Source organism: Paramormyrops kingsleyae, chromosome 6, assembly GCF_048594095.1.
Source record: "Paramormyrops kingsleyae isolate MSU_618 chromosome 6, PKINGS_0.4, whole genome shotgun sequence".
Taxonomy (NCBI): Eukaryota; Metazoa; Chordata; class Actinopteri; order Osteoglossiformes; family Mormyridae; genus Paramormyrops; species Paramormyrops kingsleyae.
In genome coordinates this window covers 3,469,643-3,490,067 of record NC_132802.1, presented here as the reverse complement: position 1 = coordinate 3,490,067, position 20,425 = coordinate 3,469,643, and the positions used below count along the sequence as shown (strand labels likewise).

At 41.1% G+C, this 20,425-nt stretch overlaps 1 protein-coding gene across 5 annotated transcripts; it reads right to left on the bottom strand.

Annotated features, from left to right (window-relative positions):
* Window positions 1–305: 305 nt before the first annotated feature.
* On the bottom strand, window positions 306–15,924 carry ren (renin). Of its 5 annotated transcripts, none has more exons than XM_023793624.2 (10): window positions 10,130–10,865; window positions 5,849–7,492; window positions 5,561–5,710; window positions 4,980–5,137; window positions 4,580–4,674; window positions 3,786–3,987; window positions 3,599–3,656; window positions 2,618–2,812; window positions 1,809–2,004; window positions 306–1,395 (listed from the first exon to the last, which is right to left on the bottom strand). In XM_023793624.2, the coding sequence occupies exons 2-10, from the start codon at window positions 7,211–7,213 to the stop codon at window positions 1,127–1,129; spliced, it is 2,688 nt and encodes an 895-aa protein (XP_023649392.2). In that variant the 5' UTR covers window positions 7,214–7,492; window positions 10,130–10,865; the 3' UTR covers window positions 306–1,126. The 5 variants fall into 5 exon arrangements, with proteins under 5 accessions (XP_023649392.2, XP_072569486.1, XP_023649393.2 ...); XM_072713385.1 differs by having other exon boundaries at window positions 5,561–5,716; window positions 10,130–10,864; XM_023793625.2 differs by having other exon boundaries at window positions 3,786–3,957; window positions 5,561–5,716; window positions 10,130–10,863.
* Window positions 15,925–20,425: the final 4,501 nt, after the last annotated feature.

The window sequence follows — 20,425 nt, the reverse complement described above, 5'->3', positions numbered from 1 at the left end:
CAACACGACAAATTTTGCAAGTCAGGCAGGGGGTTTTCCCATTGATAACATTTGCCAAGCAGGGGGACAAAATAGGGTGACTGAAGCCCCCCTACATAGGGTCTAGAACCACCTATGATGTGGTGTAAATTTTGCAATGATACATAGTTTCTCTTAAATATATAAATTCATGACAAAAAAACTTTTGTTAATTGAAGCATTTTTCATAGTCAGTTGATATTCATGCCAAATGAACATGGCAAAACTAAAGTGAGAATATCGTTGTGTTGTGTACTTTTAAAGAACAAAGAATAATGGTGGGGAGCTTTACTGCAAAAAGGTCTTTATTTTAAATAAATGACATATACAGATTTATACGAATTTCCCTGCAATCCATTCGGGATTGTAGAGTTATTAAACCCATTCACAGCTACAAAAGCATCATATCATTTTGTCACTGTTCTTATAATAGATACAGTTGCATTGCATACATATAATAAAATTCTGAGCCAGGATTTATGTACTACATGTAATACATTGCATGTATTGCAATATTAACATTAAGCATCAATGATTTTATTCATTGTAAGACTGGGGTAACGCTACAATGAAGATAAAATACATGCTGTGAGTTTTTAGCCTGCTAAACTTAGGTAGACTAACATGAGATGTTCATGAACTGATGTGGCCCATTAACTGAAATGAGTCTGACACCCCTGAAATATCTATCCTGTAAAACTATATAAAGCAGGCGTCTCAAAGTAACTGTCCTGGGCCATATCCGGCTCATGAGACAGGTCTATCCGGCCCACGACAGGCTTTTATATCATTATTAAATCTGGCTTGTGACTGATCGATCATTTTCTGCAGAAAACAAAAAATGATACAATGTAATTCCACTAATCAATAGAGCCCTCCTTCGCATTCAGCAAGTTTAACCGGCATATAGCACAGCATAGAAATGAAATACATAAAGGTAAAATTGCTTTAGATCTCAGTTAACTCGGGGCTTTGATCAAATTCATGCGTCTAACAGACACACGGATTTGTGGCCAATGATTCTTGGTCCAGATGTGTGAAGACTGAGGTCAGTTTCTGCCAAGATCTCTGTATTCATAGAATGTCAGGTCAGTCCCTGGCTTGGGTGTCAATCTCCACTCCAACTCTGGCGCAGTGCCCAGGCCTGCTGGCTGAGCCAGTCCCGGGTGTGTTGCAGGGCACTGCGCTCTGCCCCCAGGACGCAATGCAGCCTTTCCATCTCGTGCTGGTTCCGTTCCAGGTACAGCTGAGTGTCGGCCTGCAGCTGCTCCAGAGCCTTGGGCCGGCACTCATCCAGAGACACCTCAGCGCTCAGCATGGGGTTGAACCTAAAGTAGACGTTATCTGACAGGAGGTCCTCCAGGAGCATGTGGACCCCTAAGGAGAAATAGATGTTCCTCATTCTTTTGTAAAGTCCATAACCTAAAGTACTGCGATAGAATTCTGAGCTGCTTACATGAGAAAAATTCTACAGTGATTAAATAAGGTACTTTGGATATAAATTCTAATTGAAGACAATGGCAAAGAGTATGTTGACTTTACCTACTAATACCTAGTACCAAGAGTTCATATTGGGGGGGGGGGGGTTCTGTTGCTTTCCCTGACCAAAGTAGAAATCCCTATTAACATGTAATTATCTCCAACTTACATAAAACCCTAGCCTATGTAACCTAATGTGGATGAAAGGCTGTAACTGAAATATCTTTCTGTTAGAATGTTGAAATTCTGAAGATGTCAGCTGAGGGTAATGAGTCGGTCAAGCGAGTAACTACTGCAGATGACACACTGACCTTCAGTGTCTGTGGCGCTAGAGATCAGGTTACTGATTTTGGCTCTCAGGCTGGTGGAGGTGGCTGAGGCCCGTCTGGTGTTGTCATAGCGACCAGTGCCCAGTGACAGTACACACTGGAAGGGCTGGTCAGGCCACAGCAGACGGCACTCATGAATCGCAAGGGCACTGGGATTGTTGAGGATAAGACCCCCATCCTGCAGACGGACAGAGCACCCTGAAGCACACAGTGCTTCCAGTGGGAAGAGCCACATGGCACCTGGCAGTCACCTGACAGTGATTTTAATGAATTGACTAATGATGGGCAAAATGACCATAAATTAACAATTAACAAGTGCTCTATGTTCATAAAAAGGCACAAACCATGTCCTAAAGCAAGGCAAGAGCACCATCTAGTGGGTAAAAAAAAATACAGCAAACGGTTCATGAAGTGTCATTTTTGTCCATCACTATGATTGATCAATGACCTTTAGAAAACTCAACAAAACATTGTTGCTTTACAGCTTCTTCTCAATTGGTTCTATTAGCAGGGCAGATCTGTAATGTCAAAAATAAATAGATGCTTAAATATTCTTTCTGTCAAACCCCAGTTCATTGAAATGACATCCATGAGACCAGTTATGGAGATTCTAAGTGACAAGTCAAAATGTACTGGGACTATTGTAAAAATTGCAAAAGGTCATAAGGTTAACAAAATGCTGATGAACATACCTCTCTCACACTTTCTGGTTAAATATATATTCATGCAGAAAAAATACAGGTGAATTGTACTTCACATTGTCAATCTCTGATGTGCGCAGACCTCCATACCTGGTGAATATCGTTGTGGAGTGGGAACTCCTGAAAATACCCTGGGGCAGCCGACGACGCTCGAACTGCCTGCCACAGCTGGTACCCGGAGCTCCCAGCGTAGCGGCTAATGCGGCTTGGGTTGTGGTTGTAATTCCTGAAGATGAAGGGCTTGGGGCCAGTGCCCCAGTTCACCACGGTGCTAACAGCTGAAACCTGTTCATGCGTGAAGAAAGTCCTGCAATCCACCATCACAATCTGCAGCCACAAACTCCAAAAAATGATGATAATGGAAAAAGGCGGCGGTGCAGTGATGCTGCGCTCTCCTTTTTGGTTGGCCAGGGCGATGCTTTATAAGCCATTTTCTGTATTTTCTGACCTCAATACATGGTATTTTCTGTTCAAAAAACATGCCCCAAAGCAAACCCAGAGTGCCATCTGGTGGGGTCAGGGGGTACAGCAGATGGTTCATGAAGTATTTTGTATGTATATATGTATGTATTTTGCTTATTGCCATGTGCAGTATCTTCTTAATTACAGTGTTGAAATGTGCAATATTTTCATATTTATTGTGAAACTGAATCATGAGGAGAGGAATACCTGCAACATAAACACCTACTTTTGTCATTTTCCTGTTCAATTTTATATTGTTTATATTTTTGTCTTTACACTCCTTTTATATTCAAATTTATGCTCTATTTACTTATTTATATTTTGATTATTCTATTAATATTCTGTTTATTTTACATTCTATTCATCTTATTTTTTTTGTATTTTGTATCCTTCCTGTTTTTTCTTTTTTCCTTCTTGCACCAACAAGGATAGTCTTCTAATTTCGTTACACCTTATGCAATGACAATAAAGGCAATGATACTCTGAGGTCATCAAGAACGAATGCATTATTAAAGGTGTCACTGCTGAGGCCATTTTAGTTTCTATTCCAGCTCTTTAAGCATGTCACCTACCTCATTATGTTGCTGTTTGGAATCGCATAGCACTTACCTTTGGACTAAGTTTCTCTCTGGATGTTTTAATCAGAACTTTGTCCCTTAATTTTTCCCTGTTTAAAGAAGATGAGCAAGATGTGCATTACAGCTCTGGAAAAACCACTTATTGTACGTTGGATCATACATCTTCAAAAGTTCTGTTCATGGTTGCTATGAAATGTATTACAAGTCGAATACTGGACCTCAGTATTCTCTCCCAGGTCTCTGTGTCATAGTAGGAGTGTGTGAAGCCCATCTTCATGGTCCCAACGAGAGCGTTCTGCTGGAACACTTCAGACCCAAAACGATGGTACAGTTCTTCACACTCGTCCAGCGGCATTCGCGCCAGTCCCAGTAAGAAACCCACCACTGCTCCTGTCACATACATGCACGTCACACATGAAACTGAGAACGCAATACACCAAAGACAGAACAGTAAATGTAACTAGAACCCCATACGATACCACCAACCGGCATTCTATCCACAAGGCACAGCATCTGAGTGATTTTCAGGGTTGTCTTTTTAACTGCATGATGAAATTATCTTAGGCGAATAGCTACAATGACATTCAATCTCGTAGCTTCAATTGTGTTATCCTTATTATTTACACCATCTGCTGAGCACTTGTCCAATAGAGGGTCACGGGGCCATTCCCAGGGACCAAGGTAAGGGAACACTCTGGAACGGATGCCAGTCCATCAAAGAGTACAAACACAGTAGATATTCTAGAGATGCCAATTCAGCTAACTTTTTGGATTATGATTGGAACCCGAAGTACCCACAGGAATCCTACGTAAAACTAGAAGAACCTTCAAACGCACACGTAGCCAGCATAACTAATCATGAGTCTAATTATACAAATTGTTAAATGGAAACTGAACTATTCTTCGGTAATACCATGTGGGACAGAGTAATAGGTGGCTTCTGTCATTTGTGCTGTGTTGTTTGTGCTTTATGATGAAGAAGATTGCCTGCAGCTCAGACGGTCTCCCTCACCAGTGCTCACACCACAGATGTAGTCAAACAGCTGGTGCACTGGCTTTCCCGTAGCCTCTTCCAGCTGCTTCAGGACGTGCAAGGGTACGATCCCCCTGGGGTGAGAGGGAACACCTGGGTCTCAGGGTGAATGGCAGCTGGAATGGCACATGTGCGTCCTTTCTGAATGAATGGATCAAATATGACCTGCTCCTTGATAGCTCAGCTGACCTTCTAGAGAAGGGATAAGTGTTTACATAAATCTTTGGCTGTGAAATATTTACATATTGAGTCAGCCATTTTTAAAAAGCTAACAGCTCAGACTTCAACGAATATTTGTTCATTTCATGCGCTAATAATTAGCAAAATATATTATTTAATAAATTGCAAATTGCAATGTGAAAAAAATGACATCTTGTACCTTGTCCCGCCTCCATCAATTGACAAAACCCTTATTCCTCGACCTTTGACTGGATCAGTGTAGCCAATCAAAGCCAACGCTTCACTAATAGCGCATTGAAGTTCTTGGTTGTCTGCAAGACGTCGTCTTTGGCTTAACAATGCGACAACTGCCTTCTCCTGCAATTAAAGAAAAAGCAGCCTTTTTCATTTGTATTTTAAGAATTAGGCATTTTCCTGTCCCCTGTCAATTACGAAACACCAATAATTTTATGTCAATCAGAGGTAGGTTCATGTATATTCCTCTTTAAAAGGTATAAAGAAAACTTTATTTAAAGACTGTATTTTTGTTTTGCTGAAATTTTAGCAGAAAAGTTACAAGATAAACTATATATGAATGGGCATGAGAGTACAATTGAATAATGTATTATTTATGGATTATGGAACATGTCTAAAATCATTTACTTATTTTTTACAGTCTAATAATACTATTATACAGTCACAGAATTTTCATCAAACTCAGAAAGGCAAAGATTAAAAACAAAAAAGAGGAAACCACAATGCCACCTTGTAGTAAGAAATCTTTTAAGTTCCCCTGTGTACCTGCCATACTACTGCTCTGCATGCTGGATGCCTAATTAAGTGGCCATTCAGGTCCTCAATGCAGCCAATGAGGGAGCTTGGCCTAGAGGCTTGCTGGAGTAAGCCAATCAGATGCTGGGTCTCTTCTTCAGCCCGCCTCCTGCTCATGACCTGTGGCTAGGAATGATGGGAAATAGGGTCTTTATCTAAGCTATAAAAAAATCGAACAAATTATTTTTTCAACCAAGGAAACTGTTAAACGAAAAATATGCAATCGGGTGATTAATTGTACAGCGACACATGACTCACCCTTCTGGTCAATATAGTCTTAGCCGGAAAAGCCTCAGCCTTAAGCTCAGACACTTCATGCCATGAGCCTGCTAGCCTTCTTAGCATGTTGGAGACAGGCTTCAGAAGTCCATCAATCATTGGCATGGGTTTTTGTTGAACAGAATCTGGCATGCCCACTGCACTAGTCTCTCCACTACTCCAGCCTCCATGTGCTATCTCATCTTCCTCTGATTTCCTTTCCACAGCTTCTGGACTGCTAAAGTATTGGTTGATATGATTGGCCAATTGAACATAGCCCTCTCCAAACCTGGTTGCAATACTGCTTATGTGGAAGAGGCCAAGGGATTTGGGCTGAATAACGGAATCATCCTGTTTAGGAGTCAATAAGGTGTTGCTAAGTCTGGGGCTGTAGGCTTCTGGTGAGTTTTCCCAGTTTGTATTGTCATCTGATGAACAGTTTGAACAGATCTCTGCTGCCTTCTGCTTCACTGGTTGCTGGGTGGCATCTGTTATCTTAGCTCCGAAGTAGCTGTTTATATGGTGGGCAAAATGCAAATAACCCTCATCCCATGAGCTGGAAACCTCAGGATTGAGCACTGATTCTTGGTCAGTGTCAGTTACCTTAGCTCCAAAATAGCTATTGATGCGGCGAGCCACATGAAGATAGCCCTCATTCCATGTGCCCGATGTATCTGAATTCAAAGGTCTAGAATCCACCAAGGTCCATCTGTTGTCCTTTAGCTGACCCTGATCTGAATCCCCCCCCTTGGAATTGGGTTTCCTTGGCCCACTTTTGCTGCCTGATTGCTCCCCAACAGACACCTGAGCCTGGACTTCCTGGGCTGGACCTCTGGAGAAGAACAAGTTGATGTGTTGGGCCACATAACTGTAGCTCTCCCCAAACCTGGTAGCAAGAGAGCTGATGTGGAATAACTGCAATGTGGAATAAGGCTGAGGCTGAGGTTGGGCTGATGCAGTGTCCTCTGCTTCTGCTGCCTCGCCTTCATCTGACAAGTTACTCTGAAAGCGCCTTTGCACCCTATGTACAAAACAAACCTCTGTAACGATAGGCCGGAAGGACACCTGTTGTACTTTTAAATCAGTTTGAGTCTGTCTGGAAAGATGGCAAAGTGATTCCAGAAAACCAATCTGCTTGGAGAACAGGTGAAGAGCGGCTTTCTTCTCCATATGAGCGTCTTTGAGGGCTTCGCTTCTAAGAGTATCTCGAGTGGAAAAGGTGTAGACCTGGAAACCTGGTAAATTTATACTGCCTTTATATTCCAGATTAATATTTTGCCGGAAGAAGCTGCCACGGTGGAAACAAAGACAGAAGTTTAACCTCCTTCCTTTTAATCTTATGATATTGACCGGAGTCGTCCCCATAAAGCTGGGAGCCTAAGAATGGAATCGCAGAAAATCGCTACTTAACCCTTGGAACACAGGTGGAAATTTCTGAGCAAATTCAGGAAGTCCCAGTCTTTTTGGCCTTACTGACTGCGGCACAGCCAGGACTTCAGCAATGACCTCATAGCCAGGACTTCAGCAATGACCTCACAGCCAGGACTTCAGCAATGACCTCATAGCCAGGACTTCAGCAATGACCTCACAGCCAGGACTTCAGCAATGACCTCGTGCTCCTTTAGGTCACAAAAGCAGAACCGCCTGCAAATGTAAATGAAAATATAAAATATAGTACAATGTAGCTCTACTAATCCATTACAGTTTTACTCGGTTGCTTTGGACAATTTCTCTGAACATTCTTGAGGTTCTCTCAACTGCTTTTACATTTCTACACAGGTTTGAACACTGCAGCACAATAATTTGGATAACCAGCAAAATGAAGCAATTCATTCAAACTGTTCATTCGTGTTTTAAAATGCATTTTTTCTTGTCAGCCATTTAGTTAATGCCACAGAAATGTGAAATCTGTGAATCACTGGCTAGTGACATACCAGTCAAAATGAAAAGTCACCATGTCAACATGAAAATATACCATGGAAGTATTTTAAGAATTAAATTGCTCAATTGATGCTCATTTAACATCACTTGCATTTCTCTATACCTGGAAGGTTTCAGAAAATGAAATTATATGTTACCATAAAAGGTACATGGTGTCTTAGGTAGTTATGTTGGAAAGAAAGCGGCCAATTCAACGTCATGGGTTCTCCGGTAGTTCCTGCTGGTCTGGCCAGATATTTTCCATCTAGGGTCATGCCATAAGATTCAGAATCAACTGTGTAAATGTTTATAACGATTCATTTGTGTTGTAATGTTTAATTAACTGAATCAGTAATAATAGAAATAGTTTACAACCACAAGGGAGTATCTAAAATATTCAGGAATCTGGGGTTTTGATCCTTTTCTCTCAAAACATGTACATATTATGTATGTCTAATTAAAGCCAAATATATTTATTTACTGCCATCCATCATCCATCCATCCATCCATCCATCATCCATCCGTCCATCCATCCATCCATCCATCCATCAATTTTCTATGCCCGCTCATCCTATGCAGGGTCACAAGGGTCTGGAAGAAACTGGCTTCTATAACATAATTTGCTAAATATTTAAGGTGAAACATGATTAAAATGAATAAAGGGGAACAAAAATCCAGCATATTCATAAATTTACATTCGGGTGACTGCAGAGAGCAGTAGGACACTGATTGGGAGGTCAGTCCACAGCATGGTATGTTCCTCTGTGTTCTGCCTATAAATACACCACATGACGTACATCACACACCCACCCACTAGCGGTCAGAGCAGCCATAAATCATCATGTGTGCAAGCCAGCCTTTGTGTCCATGCGTCTAACTGGATGTACAGCAGTTATGAAAATGTCAGGTATTTCATTACCATAACAGCACATAAATTGTATTTACAAGGACCATCTAGAAACTATCGAGGTAGGAAATAACTTTGTAAAAGAGCAAAAGAATAGCAGTACCCAAAACATCTATATATTAACATTCATCCTTTTCCCAAAACCACCACAATATAATGATGTGAAATATACATCTAGCTACTAGAGGGTATAAAACACTTTTGCATTCAGAACTGCTTTAAGGATAGACGAGTTGTGTGTTTTGAGAAGCTATTCTGAACACGATTATTTTGCTGAACTGTTATTTTTGCCTCTTCAATGTGTCTGATCAATCTGCTCTGACCTCTTGCATTCGCAGGGTGTTTTCGGCCACGTAAAAGTCTGGATGTTTTTGTTCGTTCCAAAATTCATTTTGTCCACTAAACGATGCAGTGTATAAAAAGCTCAAGAGGGTGGCTGTTTCTCAAAAGTTGAAACCATCAAGCATGGCATCATCAATCGCAACATGCTCAAAATTGCTTAGATCTAGAGTCTTAGCTGTTAGCTTAGCTCAGCTTATAGAGCCTGACCCTGTCTGTGGGCTGTATTTAGTATTACTCACTTTTTTCCCCATGATTACTTATGATTTGCTGTTTGGCCGAGCAGGTACCGTAGTATCTTTTAGTGGCCAGTAAGTGTCAATAGTAGCCCCCCAAATCTACTCAGAATAAGCAGTTGTAAAATGGATGGTGCATCGTGGGTGTATGATCTGGAGACCTCACAGGACACATTCCGAATCAAGCATGCTTCTGAAAAACAGCTTAGTGCAAGATTTCAACATGTCAACAAGATTAGCTGTCACATTTTATTGTCCTCTTCACTTTAGATAATTTCATGTTGACCAAGTCAAATTTCATGAAAATGCTTTTGTATGTCATTAGGCTGATTCGGATACTCACTTTGAAACAAAGTATGCTTTTTAAATTCTTACTTGAATGTATTATGCATTGAATAATTGAATGGTTACCATAGTCTACCTGCAGCTCTTATAATCCAGAGCAATATCAATTTGACTTCTGTGCCAGCTAGACAGTGAAAGCATTAAAAGAGTTTCTCTGAGCCTAAGAATAGGGAAATGCAAAGCAATAAACTTAAATTAGATAGTTCATACAAATGCAATACATTGAAAATGTATAGCATGTCTAATTTGACCCTGTTGTTCAGACAAATCACAATTAACCCTAGTTCTAACTCAGCCGACTTATATCATATACAAATAATATATACCCATTTAAAAAATAATAAGAAATTTAAAAAGTAATAATAGATATGTTTAATATTGTTAATGGAACAGACAAGTACATAGCACGTCCACTGTATTCGTCATTATGACCTCTGATTTTAAACACAAGACAAAAGTCACGGACAGTCTGTAATCTCCATGCTTTTACTATAGTCACATTGCAAAAGCCATTTTAAAAAGTGATGTATTTACCTTCTTTTTGGCTTCAGGTACAAAGAGTGAAAGAAAACTGATTTACAAATATAGCTTTTACTTTATGGCCGCTTTCGTCGTACAGCAACAGGCATGTGTTTTGAGCTGAACATGACCCCGCCTTCCAACTGGACCGATGTCCTATTGGCTGTCTGGAGGGTGGTCTTTAGATGCAATGCTGGACGCTTATTGGTTAAATCAGGCCAATTCTGTTAATGGTTTATCTACTTCATAGAAAAACAGGTGTTGTGCTATTACAGTGACCTCATAACAAATTACTTTTAATCCACTTTTCTGTAATTTTTTATGCAATATAATACATCTGTGGTAGACAATACAGATACTTAAAAACCATTATTGAATTTGAAGAATTTAATGGGTATTTCTGTACAGTTCTCCATATGGTCTCTCCATATCATTTATTCAATTAGCAAACTAAATAAATAGATTCAGATGCAGAGTCAACTTAGGCAGAATGGTCTGGAACAAATACAAAATTATGAAAATGAGAAAAGTCTGGTTAAAAAATAGTTAAATATGGTGACTATGAACAATAATATTTATTTTAGCAATGTGACTCCCCAATGTCTTTCTACAAGATGCGTAATCAGGACAACAACTGATGCGAGGTGACATATCAGCACTTTAATTGGCTCACGGCTGCTGTGTGGAGAGGAAAAGCTAAATAGGAGAATGCGATTGGCTGGCTGGAGACAGAGGCGGGTTCTGCTCGACTGAAGCACGAGGGATGGCGTCACACAGCCCTGGCAAACCCTATCCTGTTGTTTTGCCGATCAAACTCGGTGTAGTAGCGGGATATGAAGCTGGCTCCTAGGATCCAGACAGGGCCAGTTGGTGGGGGCACATCCAGGTCCCGAAAAGTGACGGTGCAGATGTCCTTTCCAAACTGTGACTGCTATGGATACACATGGCAAAGTGTTCGATATGAGACTGGGGGGGGGCGTCGTTTCACAGAAGCTGACTAGCAGGTTTTTGGCTAATACCAAAAATCAATTATGTGTTGTGTTAGTGCAAAAGCTGCCGCTTAGTTGATTCCAAGATTACATTTTCAAACAACATACCCAGAGAATGTAGTCTTCTGCTGTCAGACCGTATTCCTGACCACCCATATGAAAAGCGATGCTGGGTAAGGATTTCACCAGGTCACAGTTTACAGTGTACTGTGTGGAAGGATAGATATTCACATCAAATCAATGCAGTTAAAGACACATAACCCTGGTTTCATCTTATCTTATGGGAAACTTCAGTCTACACCATTACACTGTAATTTTTTTAGAACAAAATACATATTTGATTAAAACCTACTATAACTGGGGTCTCAAAGTTAAATAACTTGGGGCACACTGGACAGGTGGTCTTTACCCAAGGGGGGCACATGTTTTAATGCTATTTTCTATGCGCCAAACGAGAATGAAAAGATGAAACATCTATGATGACGGTTTGGGGTGCAGTGATAGTGAAGTTAACCCATTACAGACAGAAGTGGAAGGAAAAGTAATCTGTTAGAGACAGAGGTGTAAAGTTCACAGTCACAGAGTACTCAACTGGTTGGTAGAAACAAAACCTTGGTCTGGATTTCTATACTTTCAGGACCTGAACATTCCATCTGTAATGGATTACTTTTGTGAGTAACTTCCAAAACACTGCTGGGGGGGTGGGGGTGGAGGGTGATTAGCATTTTAGCGAAATAGCGATTAGCGATTGTTTTTCATTCTCGTTGGACAACCAAAGATTGATTGGTCATATTTAATAATGCAGTAAAAACACGCAACTGGCTACTTAAAACTGGTAGTTTGAGACTTTTGTGACAATGTATTAGCTGCTATGAAGTGAGGAGTACAAACCCCGCCCTCAGCTGACTCCACGGCGCCAATGGCCTTCATCATGATTGACACGGAGGAGGCGGGACCTGTGACGTAGGAGCTTCCTGTGTCGATTACGGCCGTACAGCCCTCCTTACAAAAGAGCACCTCCGCCCCCACTGACACTCTAGAGGGGGTCAAAAGGAAAAAAGAGGCATCACAGCTTCTGTAGTTATAGAAACTACTAGGCTAAGAAAAAGCAGCTTTTGTAACCTCTAAGTGCGACTTATACAACTCTTACTACCAAACTGCTTTGCTCGTGACGGCTGTCTTGCCTACCCTTTAACCCTGACCTCCCACTTTCCCGTCTCAGTGGTGCTCATGTAGTTGAAGCTCCCGGTGTAGTAGGAAGGGTCCGTCCCTCCAAGGACAATCTCTCCGCCAGGAATGTGTTCCGGGTCTCTGGCAGACATGGGTGACAGAGGGGAGACGCAATGTCTCCCAAACAGAGACACATATCATTCCTGCGAGTGCTACATCAGAGAGGCTCTGCAGGCCGACAGGCAGTACAGGTAGGTCTAACCTCAGCGAATATATATCCATTCATATAAACATGTCTCTTTTGTTTTTTGTATCAATTATAAAAACTTCGGAAGCTACATAACTACAGCAACAGCAGTAACAATATTTAACATTACGAACAATAACAAAATATTATTACCATGATTACAGCAATTATTATGCTTTGATATTATCATGGCCCGTGTTACTAGTAGCAAAATTACACCAGTGGCAACAATGTTTAATTTACTGTGAAAGACAAGGATGCCCTACTTCGATGCTGAGATGTAGGCAGGTACCTACCGACTGTAATACACGGAGAACACTTCCTTCTTTAGGATGTGCTGGGACATGATGCGGTCGAATACGGGGGTGATGCCATCGATAGCCACGTTGGGGTAGCCCATTCCCAGTACCCCATCAAATTTGGCAAAGATAAATGGTATTGCGGGTAAGGCGGTGGCTTCTGCAAACACCTGCACCACAGGGACCCCTCCCACCTGCAGGTGTTGACCAATCACAGGTCGGGTTACCGGTGCATTTACTAGAGATGCACCCCATATGTAACAACACAGTTTTACTGAAGTGGAATGCTCTACACTCAATGCAGAAGAGTGTTAAGTTTGAAGTGTTAAATCATATCACTGATTTTATTATAAAACCGTACTACAGAGAAATGCAGTACAAACAATACATTTATCCTTAACATGATATACGCCTTGATGCATTTATTTTTTTTTTAAGCTATGACACAACCCTAACCCTAACCCAGATGCAATTTGAAGTAACAGCTTACCATGAAATTAGTATAACCAAGACACACAAGAAAAAAAATGCTTCAGTTTTGTAGTAACTGTGCTCACCACCACCACGTCCTGGCTTAGGAAACCCCTGACGTTCCCAGAAGCGTACTGAATGGAGAAGCCGGTGCCATTCTTGATGTGCGTCTCTGACTTTGAAGAATCGTACCTGTTGTGGGTGACTGGCGACACACAAAACACACACATGAGGTGAAACATGAAACACACATTAAACAGCAGGGATCTTCAGAAGCCCACGCACTTTTCTATCGTATTAAAATGCACAGTGTCATGAAGATAAGATGATTAAAGCATCTTAGGGCTCGTCGTCAGAAAGTGCTCAGCGTCGTGTGACCTCATTATCTGCCATCTTTTGCCATCTTCTTTTCATCACTTCCTTTTAAACCAAACCGCACCTTCTAGACCAGGTGTGTCAAACTCCAGTCCTGGGGGGCTGAAGTCCAGCACATTTTTCGTTTTCCCCTCATTTAACACACCTGATTCAGCTCCTTGTGCTAATTACCACACAGCTCTTGAGCTGAATCATTTCTGGTGAACAGGGAAAGAACTAAGCTACACAGGGCTCCGGCCCCCCAGGACTGGGGTTTGACACCCCTGTTCTAGACTGACTATAGCTCTGCAATGCTGCCATCTAAAGGAGCTTAACAGCAATGAAAAATGCCTTCCAGTAACGAGAATCCAACAGAATTGAGCAGATTAAATTTATTATAGATTTTAATACCAGGGTAATATCAAATACCTTCACAACAACAATATGTAGATGACTTCAAATGACTAACTAAACTCCAGAATTCTGCAACTTGAAAGTCAATAAAACAGGTGTAGTTAGGCACAGATGCAGCTATAAGCTGTTGCCTTGGTTACGCTGTGTGGACACTAAGACATGGCCATGGACACTAAGACACGACCCCCCCCCCCCAAGGGACTTACAGCAGGCAGTGTACAATGGCGAGCATTCATAGGACGGCACCCATAAATTGGCAGAACCTGTATCAAACACCACGTTGAACATTTGGGCTGGTGAACCAATGCTGATCTCTCCAAAGTATTGTGTCTGAGGAACAAAGGAGAGGGTATAAATAAGTAATGATTAGAGTATTCCTGAGTACTGAATCACCAGAAACCTTAATGTTAATTAGTATGATTCATTATTTTCCCACCAGTATCCTTTTTAACTGAAAGCAGTAGGATAATGTAAGAATACAAAGAGAACAGAATCACTTAATGAAAAAAATCTGATGATCAACTGGGTATTTACAGAGATAGACTAGCAAGATTACTCTACACTGGATATTGACATAAGTGGTCCAGCCAGGATTTCTCACATCCAGGTAGTTGGTGAGAGGCGTCGGTGCTGTTCCGTTGCTGGGGGAGACACTCCTTCCCAGTTTCTGGGAGAGCTCCGGGAACACTTGAGCGGGGGACACCCCCATCTCGTGAAGAGTCTGTCTGATGGAGGGCATTTTCCGTAAAGTGATCCTATAGGGAAATGACACGCAGCACAAAGGACATTTTCTCAACCATTTAGTTCCACAAGCAATTCATAAGACAATATATATATATATATATTCCTGTGAGACATAATACAAGCATTCTTTCAGTGATTGCCATATTTGTGATGATTGCTCTTCTTTGTGTCCTCTACTATTCTCTATCATCATGCTAGGTTGCTGTGTCAGTTTTTCTTTTTATTTGAAGACCGATGGATGCTGATGAGGACGGTGAGGATTACCTTCTCAAAGCCTGGCTGGTGGTGACCATCAGCGGAAGCAGGATAACAAGCCAACAGCGCATCGTCGGTGCCATAGAGGACGTGCAGACTAACAGTGTAATTTGGAGGAAACTGCTTTATCTGAAACTCTGCTGGAATCAGTTCCAGTCCAGCCTTTATATACTGTTTTTCCTTAGCTCACCACTGACCCAAGGGCCACCGCTTGCTCTTGGCGCTTCCATGGAGATGACAACCAAAATGGGCACCTCTCTCTCTCTCTCTACTCACCCAGCCAGTCTTTCCTGATAGAACGGTCCCAGGGCACCTTGACCTGTGCCCTTGTGAGCAGGACTGAGACAGAAAGCAGAGCTCCAAGGCTCATGAGACCATGTTCTCCCCAGGCTTGCCTACGTCATCGGCTTACTCTGACTGATATGGGGTAAAATGAGATGACAAAACAACAGGTTGGTTTTGGAGAACTAGTAATAGAATTTACTAGTCTTTCTGGTACTCCGGTCTACTTCTGCAATCCTATGCTGCCTGGGACAGGCTGTGCGGAGTGTTCCTCCGCCTCGCGCCCTGTGCTGGGACAGGCTGTGCTGAGTGTTTCTCCGCCTCACGCCCTGTGTTGCCTGTCATCGCTATGGTAGTTACCAAATTGCCCATAGGTGTAAATGTGTGCAGGCAGGGTCTGTGTGTGTAGTGATAGGCGAGCACCCCCACCCTAGGTTATTCCTCACCTGACACCCCTTGTTTCCTGGACAGGCTCTCGACCTCCACGTCCTTGTACAGGATAAGTGGTGAAAACAAATATTATTTTAACATGAAAATTTTCCTACAACAGGTCCCTTCCAGTGAAATAAGCGTCCTTAACCATCACACAACTGGCTGTTCCTGTTTTCATTTTATTGTTGTTTATTTATTAACTTTATATAAAGTTAAAATATATAAATATTTATTACTTTATATAAAGGGACTTTCTAGGACAGTGTGGTGCATTTGAAATCTGCAATAAGGTACAGATTTTAGCTGGAGCTGGAAAATGGTTTTCAAGGAAATTCTCATTGGCTCCCAGTGCTTATGCTGTAGCAATTGTGATCATCGCATAGAATTCTAACACCCAACTCAAGGGAAAGGTTTATATTGATAAGAAACTAGGAAATAGACAGAGGCAACTCCAGTTCACTTTAGCATATGTTTGAACTGTGAGGGGAAATAGAAAGAATTCCACAATGACATCATGCAAACTCCACACATAGAATTGCAACAAACTACCCCCTACACCACTGTGCCGCCTCAAAAATCATGCAACTTAAGGATTTATTATTAAAAAATAACTATTAAAACTGAAGACATTTGGTTTTCAGGTTTACCTGTGTTTATGTACTGGTTGGATTATGCAGCTATACTATATTTTAGACCTCTGACAATAGTAAAGTTCTATATTCTAATTATTATCAAATAAAAGGTCAAACGTACTAGTTTGATTTTGAGCCCCTTCCAGAGGCTTCATGGAGTGACACTTTAGGACTTTTATGGCTCCCAGCGGACAGCCTTGTAAGGACCATCTTATGGTTGTATCTGCTTTCTGACACATGCAGTATTAATGCACTCTTCAGTACTGCTGGAGCAGCCACTCTACAAAAATGTGATTTTTCAGTCATTCTCAACTAAATAATGGATAAATAAAAGCATAAATTATTCCATGTAATACACTGAAAAAAAAGGAATACTTCAACAAAATTCAAAAATTCTATTCAGTACTTCAGCATTGGCCTCAAGTTAAATAAAACCAGTTTTAGATGCATAAACAATTAATCCATTTAGTCTTTTTTAGTTATTTTTCTCTTTAGTGTGCATGCCCTTACACACCTTTGTCAAAGCATCAAGAAACTTGGTTAATGTCTGATGTTTCGTGGCTGATGAGGATGGGAGGCACACTGTACGTGTTTTTTGAAACATGAATACTGTTATTTCAGGGACAATTATTATTTACTTTTGCATAAAATAAAACATGTAATTTATATTGAGCATACATGCAAAATTTATTTAGTCGCATTTTGGCCACTTTATGTAGTTTTTTGGTTGCAAGGTCCAGATTTACCAAAAATAACGTAAAAGCCAAGCAGCAACATCAGTAAGGGCTTTCTGTGTAGTTTTACATGCCCACCTCTGATGTTAGAAAGATCATGTTTCTGAACATTGATGATAAAAACGTACATTATATTCAGATTAAGTACCTAGAGTGATGTGCACGATCTGACAGACAAAAAAGTGAAGATGACTGTACTCTTTCTGTCATTTACTGGAAGGTCCTCTCCACTGTTACGTGGAATATTTATATTGCAGGGATTCCTGAAATCCCACAAGTGTTTTTCATCGAGCCATTTTATGCGAACCCACGACTGCGTAGCACAGTGCTACTAAACATCTGGTCCTCACTTACACTAAACTGCACTTTAAAAAATAACATGACAATGTTTTCTTTCGTAGGCCAGGGTCCTGGACGGAGAAGGGTCTGTTTTTCTTTTTCGCTGGGGCCACGTGTGAATGTGGTTGAGAGGCAGGCCCAGTGCAGGCTGCAGGTCTGCCAGCCCAGTTCCCACACTGGCCCAGTGAGGGCCGTACGTCAGCCTGCCCGGCCGGCTTCCCTCAGCCAGGCTGCCATGGGAAAAGGCTGCCCTTCTACCTCAGAGCAGTTTTTTCTTAAATACTCTGAGATTCAGTCCACTGCTACGCCGAAGCCCACTGAATGAGGCAGGAGCTGCACATGCCGATGTCAGATTTTACCGTAGCTTTCAGAAATAGTAAATCAGTTAAACAATAAGCAGCACCATGGAAGAGTAATAGGGTGACCTAATTTAATTTTGGACAATAAAAGCTAAAAGCTAGAAAACAAGTACTTGATAATACTCGCTGGAATTTACATGACAAAACATATACCCGTATTGTTATTGTATATCCTTATGTGTATACATTACAAAATTATATAAAGACTTTGATGAAAGCTAATTATATGTTTTTATGTAGCCTAATTTTAAATAATTATACAGATTTTTCTTTGACCAATTCGTATTTAGTTAAATACCAGGAGACACAGGAAATCATTCCTGCCGGTCACAGTAAAACTGTTTAACTCACATATCTGATCACTCAAACCACAAACCACAAACATAAGCACAATCACCTTAAATAACCATGTATACTGTGTATATGTTTGCTGTAATAAACCAGGCACTATGCAAATTATGTTTAATCTATGCCAATGTTAATATAATTTATATTTTGTTTTATTTTAATTACTTATTGTTCTATAGTTCTACCTAAATCTCTTCTATCATCTATACTACCATGGTCAAAATTATTAGCCCTCTGTATATTAATAGTCAATTGTGTATCCTTTTTGTTGGATAACAGCCTGCAGTCGTTTGTTGTAGTTTTCAACAATTCTCTGACAGCCCATCTGAGGAATCCTAGCTCATTTTTCCTTGGCAAATCTCTCAAGCTCCTCCAGATTTGATGGCCTTCTGGCATGGACCTTCTTCTTTAGTTCACCCCACAGATTTTCTATTGGATTTAAGTCAGGGCTTTGTGCAGGCCACTCCATTACGTTCACTTTGGTCTTCTGGAGATAGTTCTTCACCAGGAGAGACGTATGTTTGGGATCGTTGTCGTGTTGGAAGACGAAGCGACGACCCAGACCCAGTTTTGCTGCTGACTGCTTAAGGTTTTCTTTTAAGATCTCCACATATATTTCTTTGTTCATAATTCCTTCCACCTTGACAAGATTTCCAGTTCCTAATGCACTGAAGCATCCCCACAGCATAATGTTCCCACCACCGTGCTTCACTGTGGGGACGGTGTTCTTTGGGTTATACGCCTCTCCCTTCCTTCTCCAAACATAAGCAGTGTCTCTATGGCCAAAGAGCTCTAGTTTAGTCTCATCTGACCACAGGACATGCGGCCAGTATGCATCATCTTTCTCCAGGTTGTCCTGAGAATATTTTAGTCTGGCTTGAAGGTGTCTCTTCTGCAAAACTTGAGTCCTTCTTGGTCTGCAACCTCAAAGTCATTCCTGTGCAGAGCTCTAGGGATTGTCTTCTTAGAGACCACCATTCCCGACTTGGCCAAGTCATTCTTCAGTGTCTTGGCAGTTGTTCTGGGGTCTTTAGACACATCTCTCACTAGTTTTCTTTCCAGGATCTTTGAAATCTTTCGCTTCCTACCTCTGCCAGGCTTGTTCTGTACTGTGTGGCTCTCTTTGAATTTCTAGATTATACTTCTCACTCCAGTTCTTGACACTTGGAAACGCTGTGATAACTTTGTATATCCTTCTCCTGCTTTGTGTAGCATCAACAATTCTTTTTCTCAAGTCTTAGCTGATTTCTTTTGTTTTTGGCATGGTGCTTTCTCAAATGACAGCTGAATGACCCTTACTGAGGATTTTACACTTTTTTTGCTCTGTTAAAAATGCACTTTGGAAAATCTTGAAGAAATTTCATAGGGGGGCTAATAATTTTGTCCTCAACAGTACATGCCAAATGAATGGGGAACTTCGACGGGCATATCTCACACCTAAAGCGAAGTGATAAAACACGGAAAGAGAAGTTGGGTAATGCAGGAAACGGCAGACTGTTTTTTTATCTCGTAATCTTTACCATCGTAGATTCTTCGTACTTTTAGGAGCGGAAATATTCAGAGTGCCTATCAGTTTTAAAAGCGAAAACGAAAACATTTAAACTCCTTCAAAATTTAAGAAAATGGATATACATACAAAATGCAAAGGATAGGAATGCCTCTGTTGTCTGTCACTGGCCAGGGGGACCTTCAGAAAGCCGCAAAACGCAGAATATACTGAACGCTACTACACCTCCCTCAGCTTCCCATGTTAGACAAAAAGTATGAAATAAACTAAAAAGATTTTGTAAAATCTTAAAATAATAACAAACACCGTAGCTTCGGAAACTGTATAAGTAACCTGCCGGAAAAACACAAATTAAACTAGAAACTGCAGGCAGTTACTGAAGGGTCCAAAGGGTATGACAAGTAGGACAGGTAGGACAGGTAGGACAACAGATGGTTTGAGTAGAAGGTAGAAATCAGGATGGAGATTGTTGAGTGTCCGTCTAACAGGTCAGGAAATGTAGGACAGAATGTAGGACCCTGTGGTGTAGTGCCTGAACCTGACTGAATGCAATGTTTTGGTGAGATAGTCTGAGTAGTAGGTAGAAATCAGGATATAGACTAGTTAGTATCGGTCTAACAGGTCAGCAAATGCAGGACAGAATGTAGAACCCTGTGGTGGAGTGCCTTAGCCTGACTTAATACATGTTTTGGGTCAGATGGCCTGACTAGTTGGTAGATTTAGGGACCTTCATAC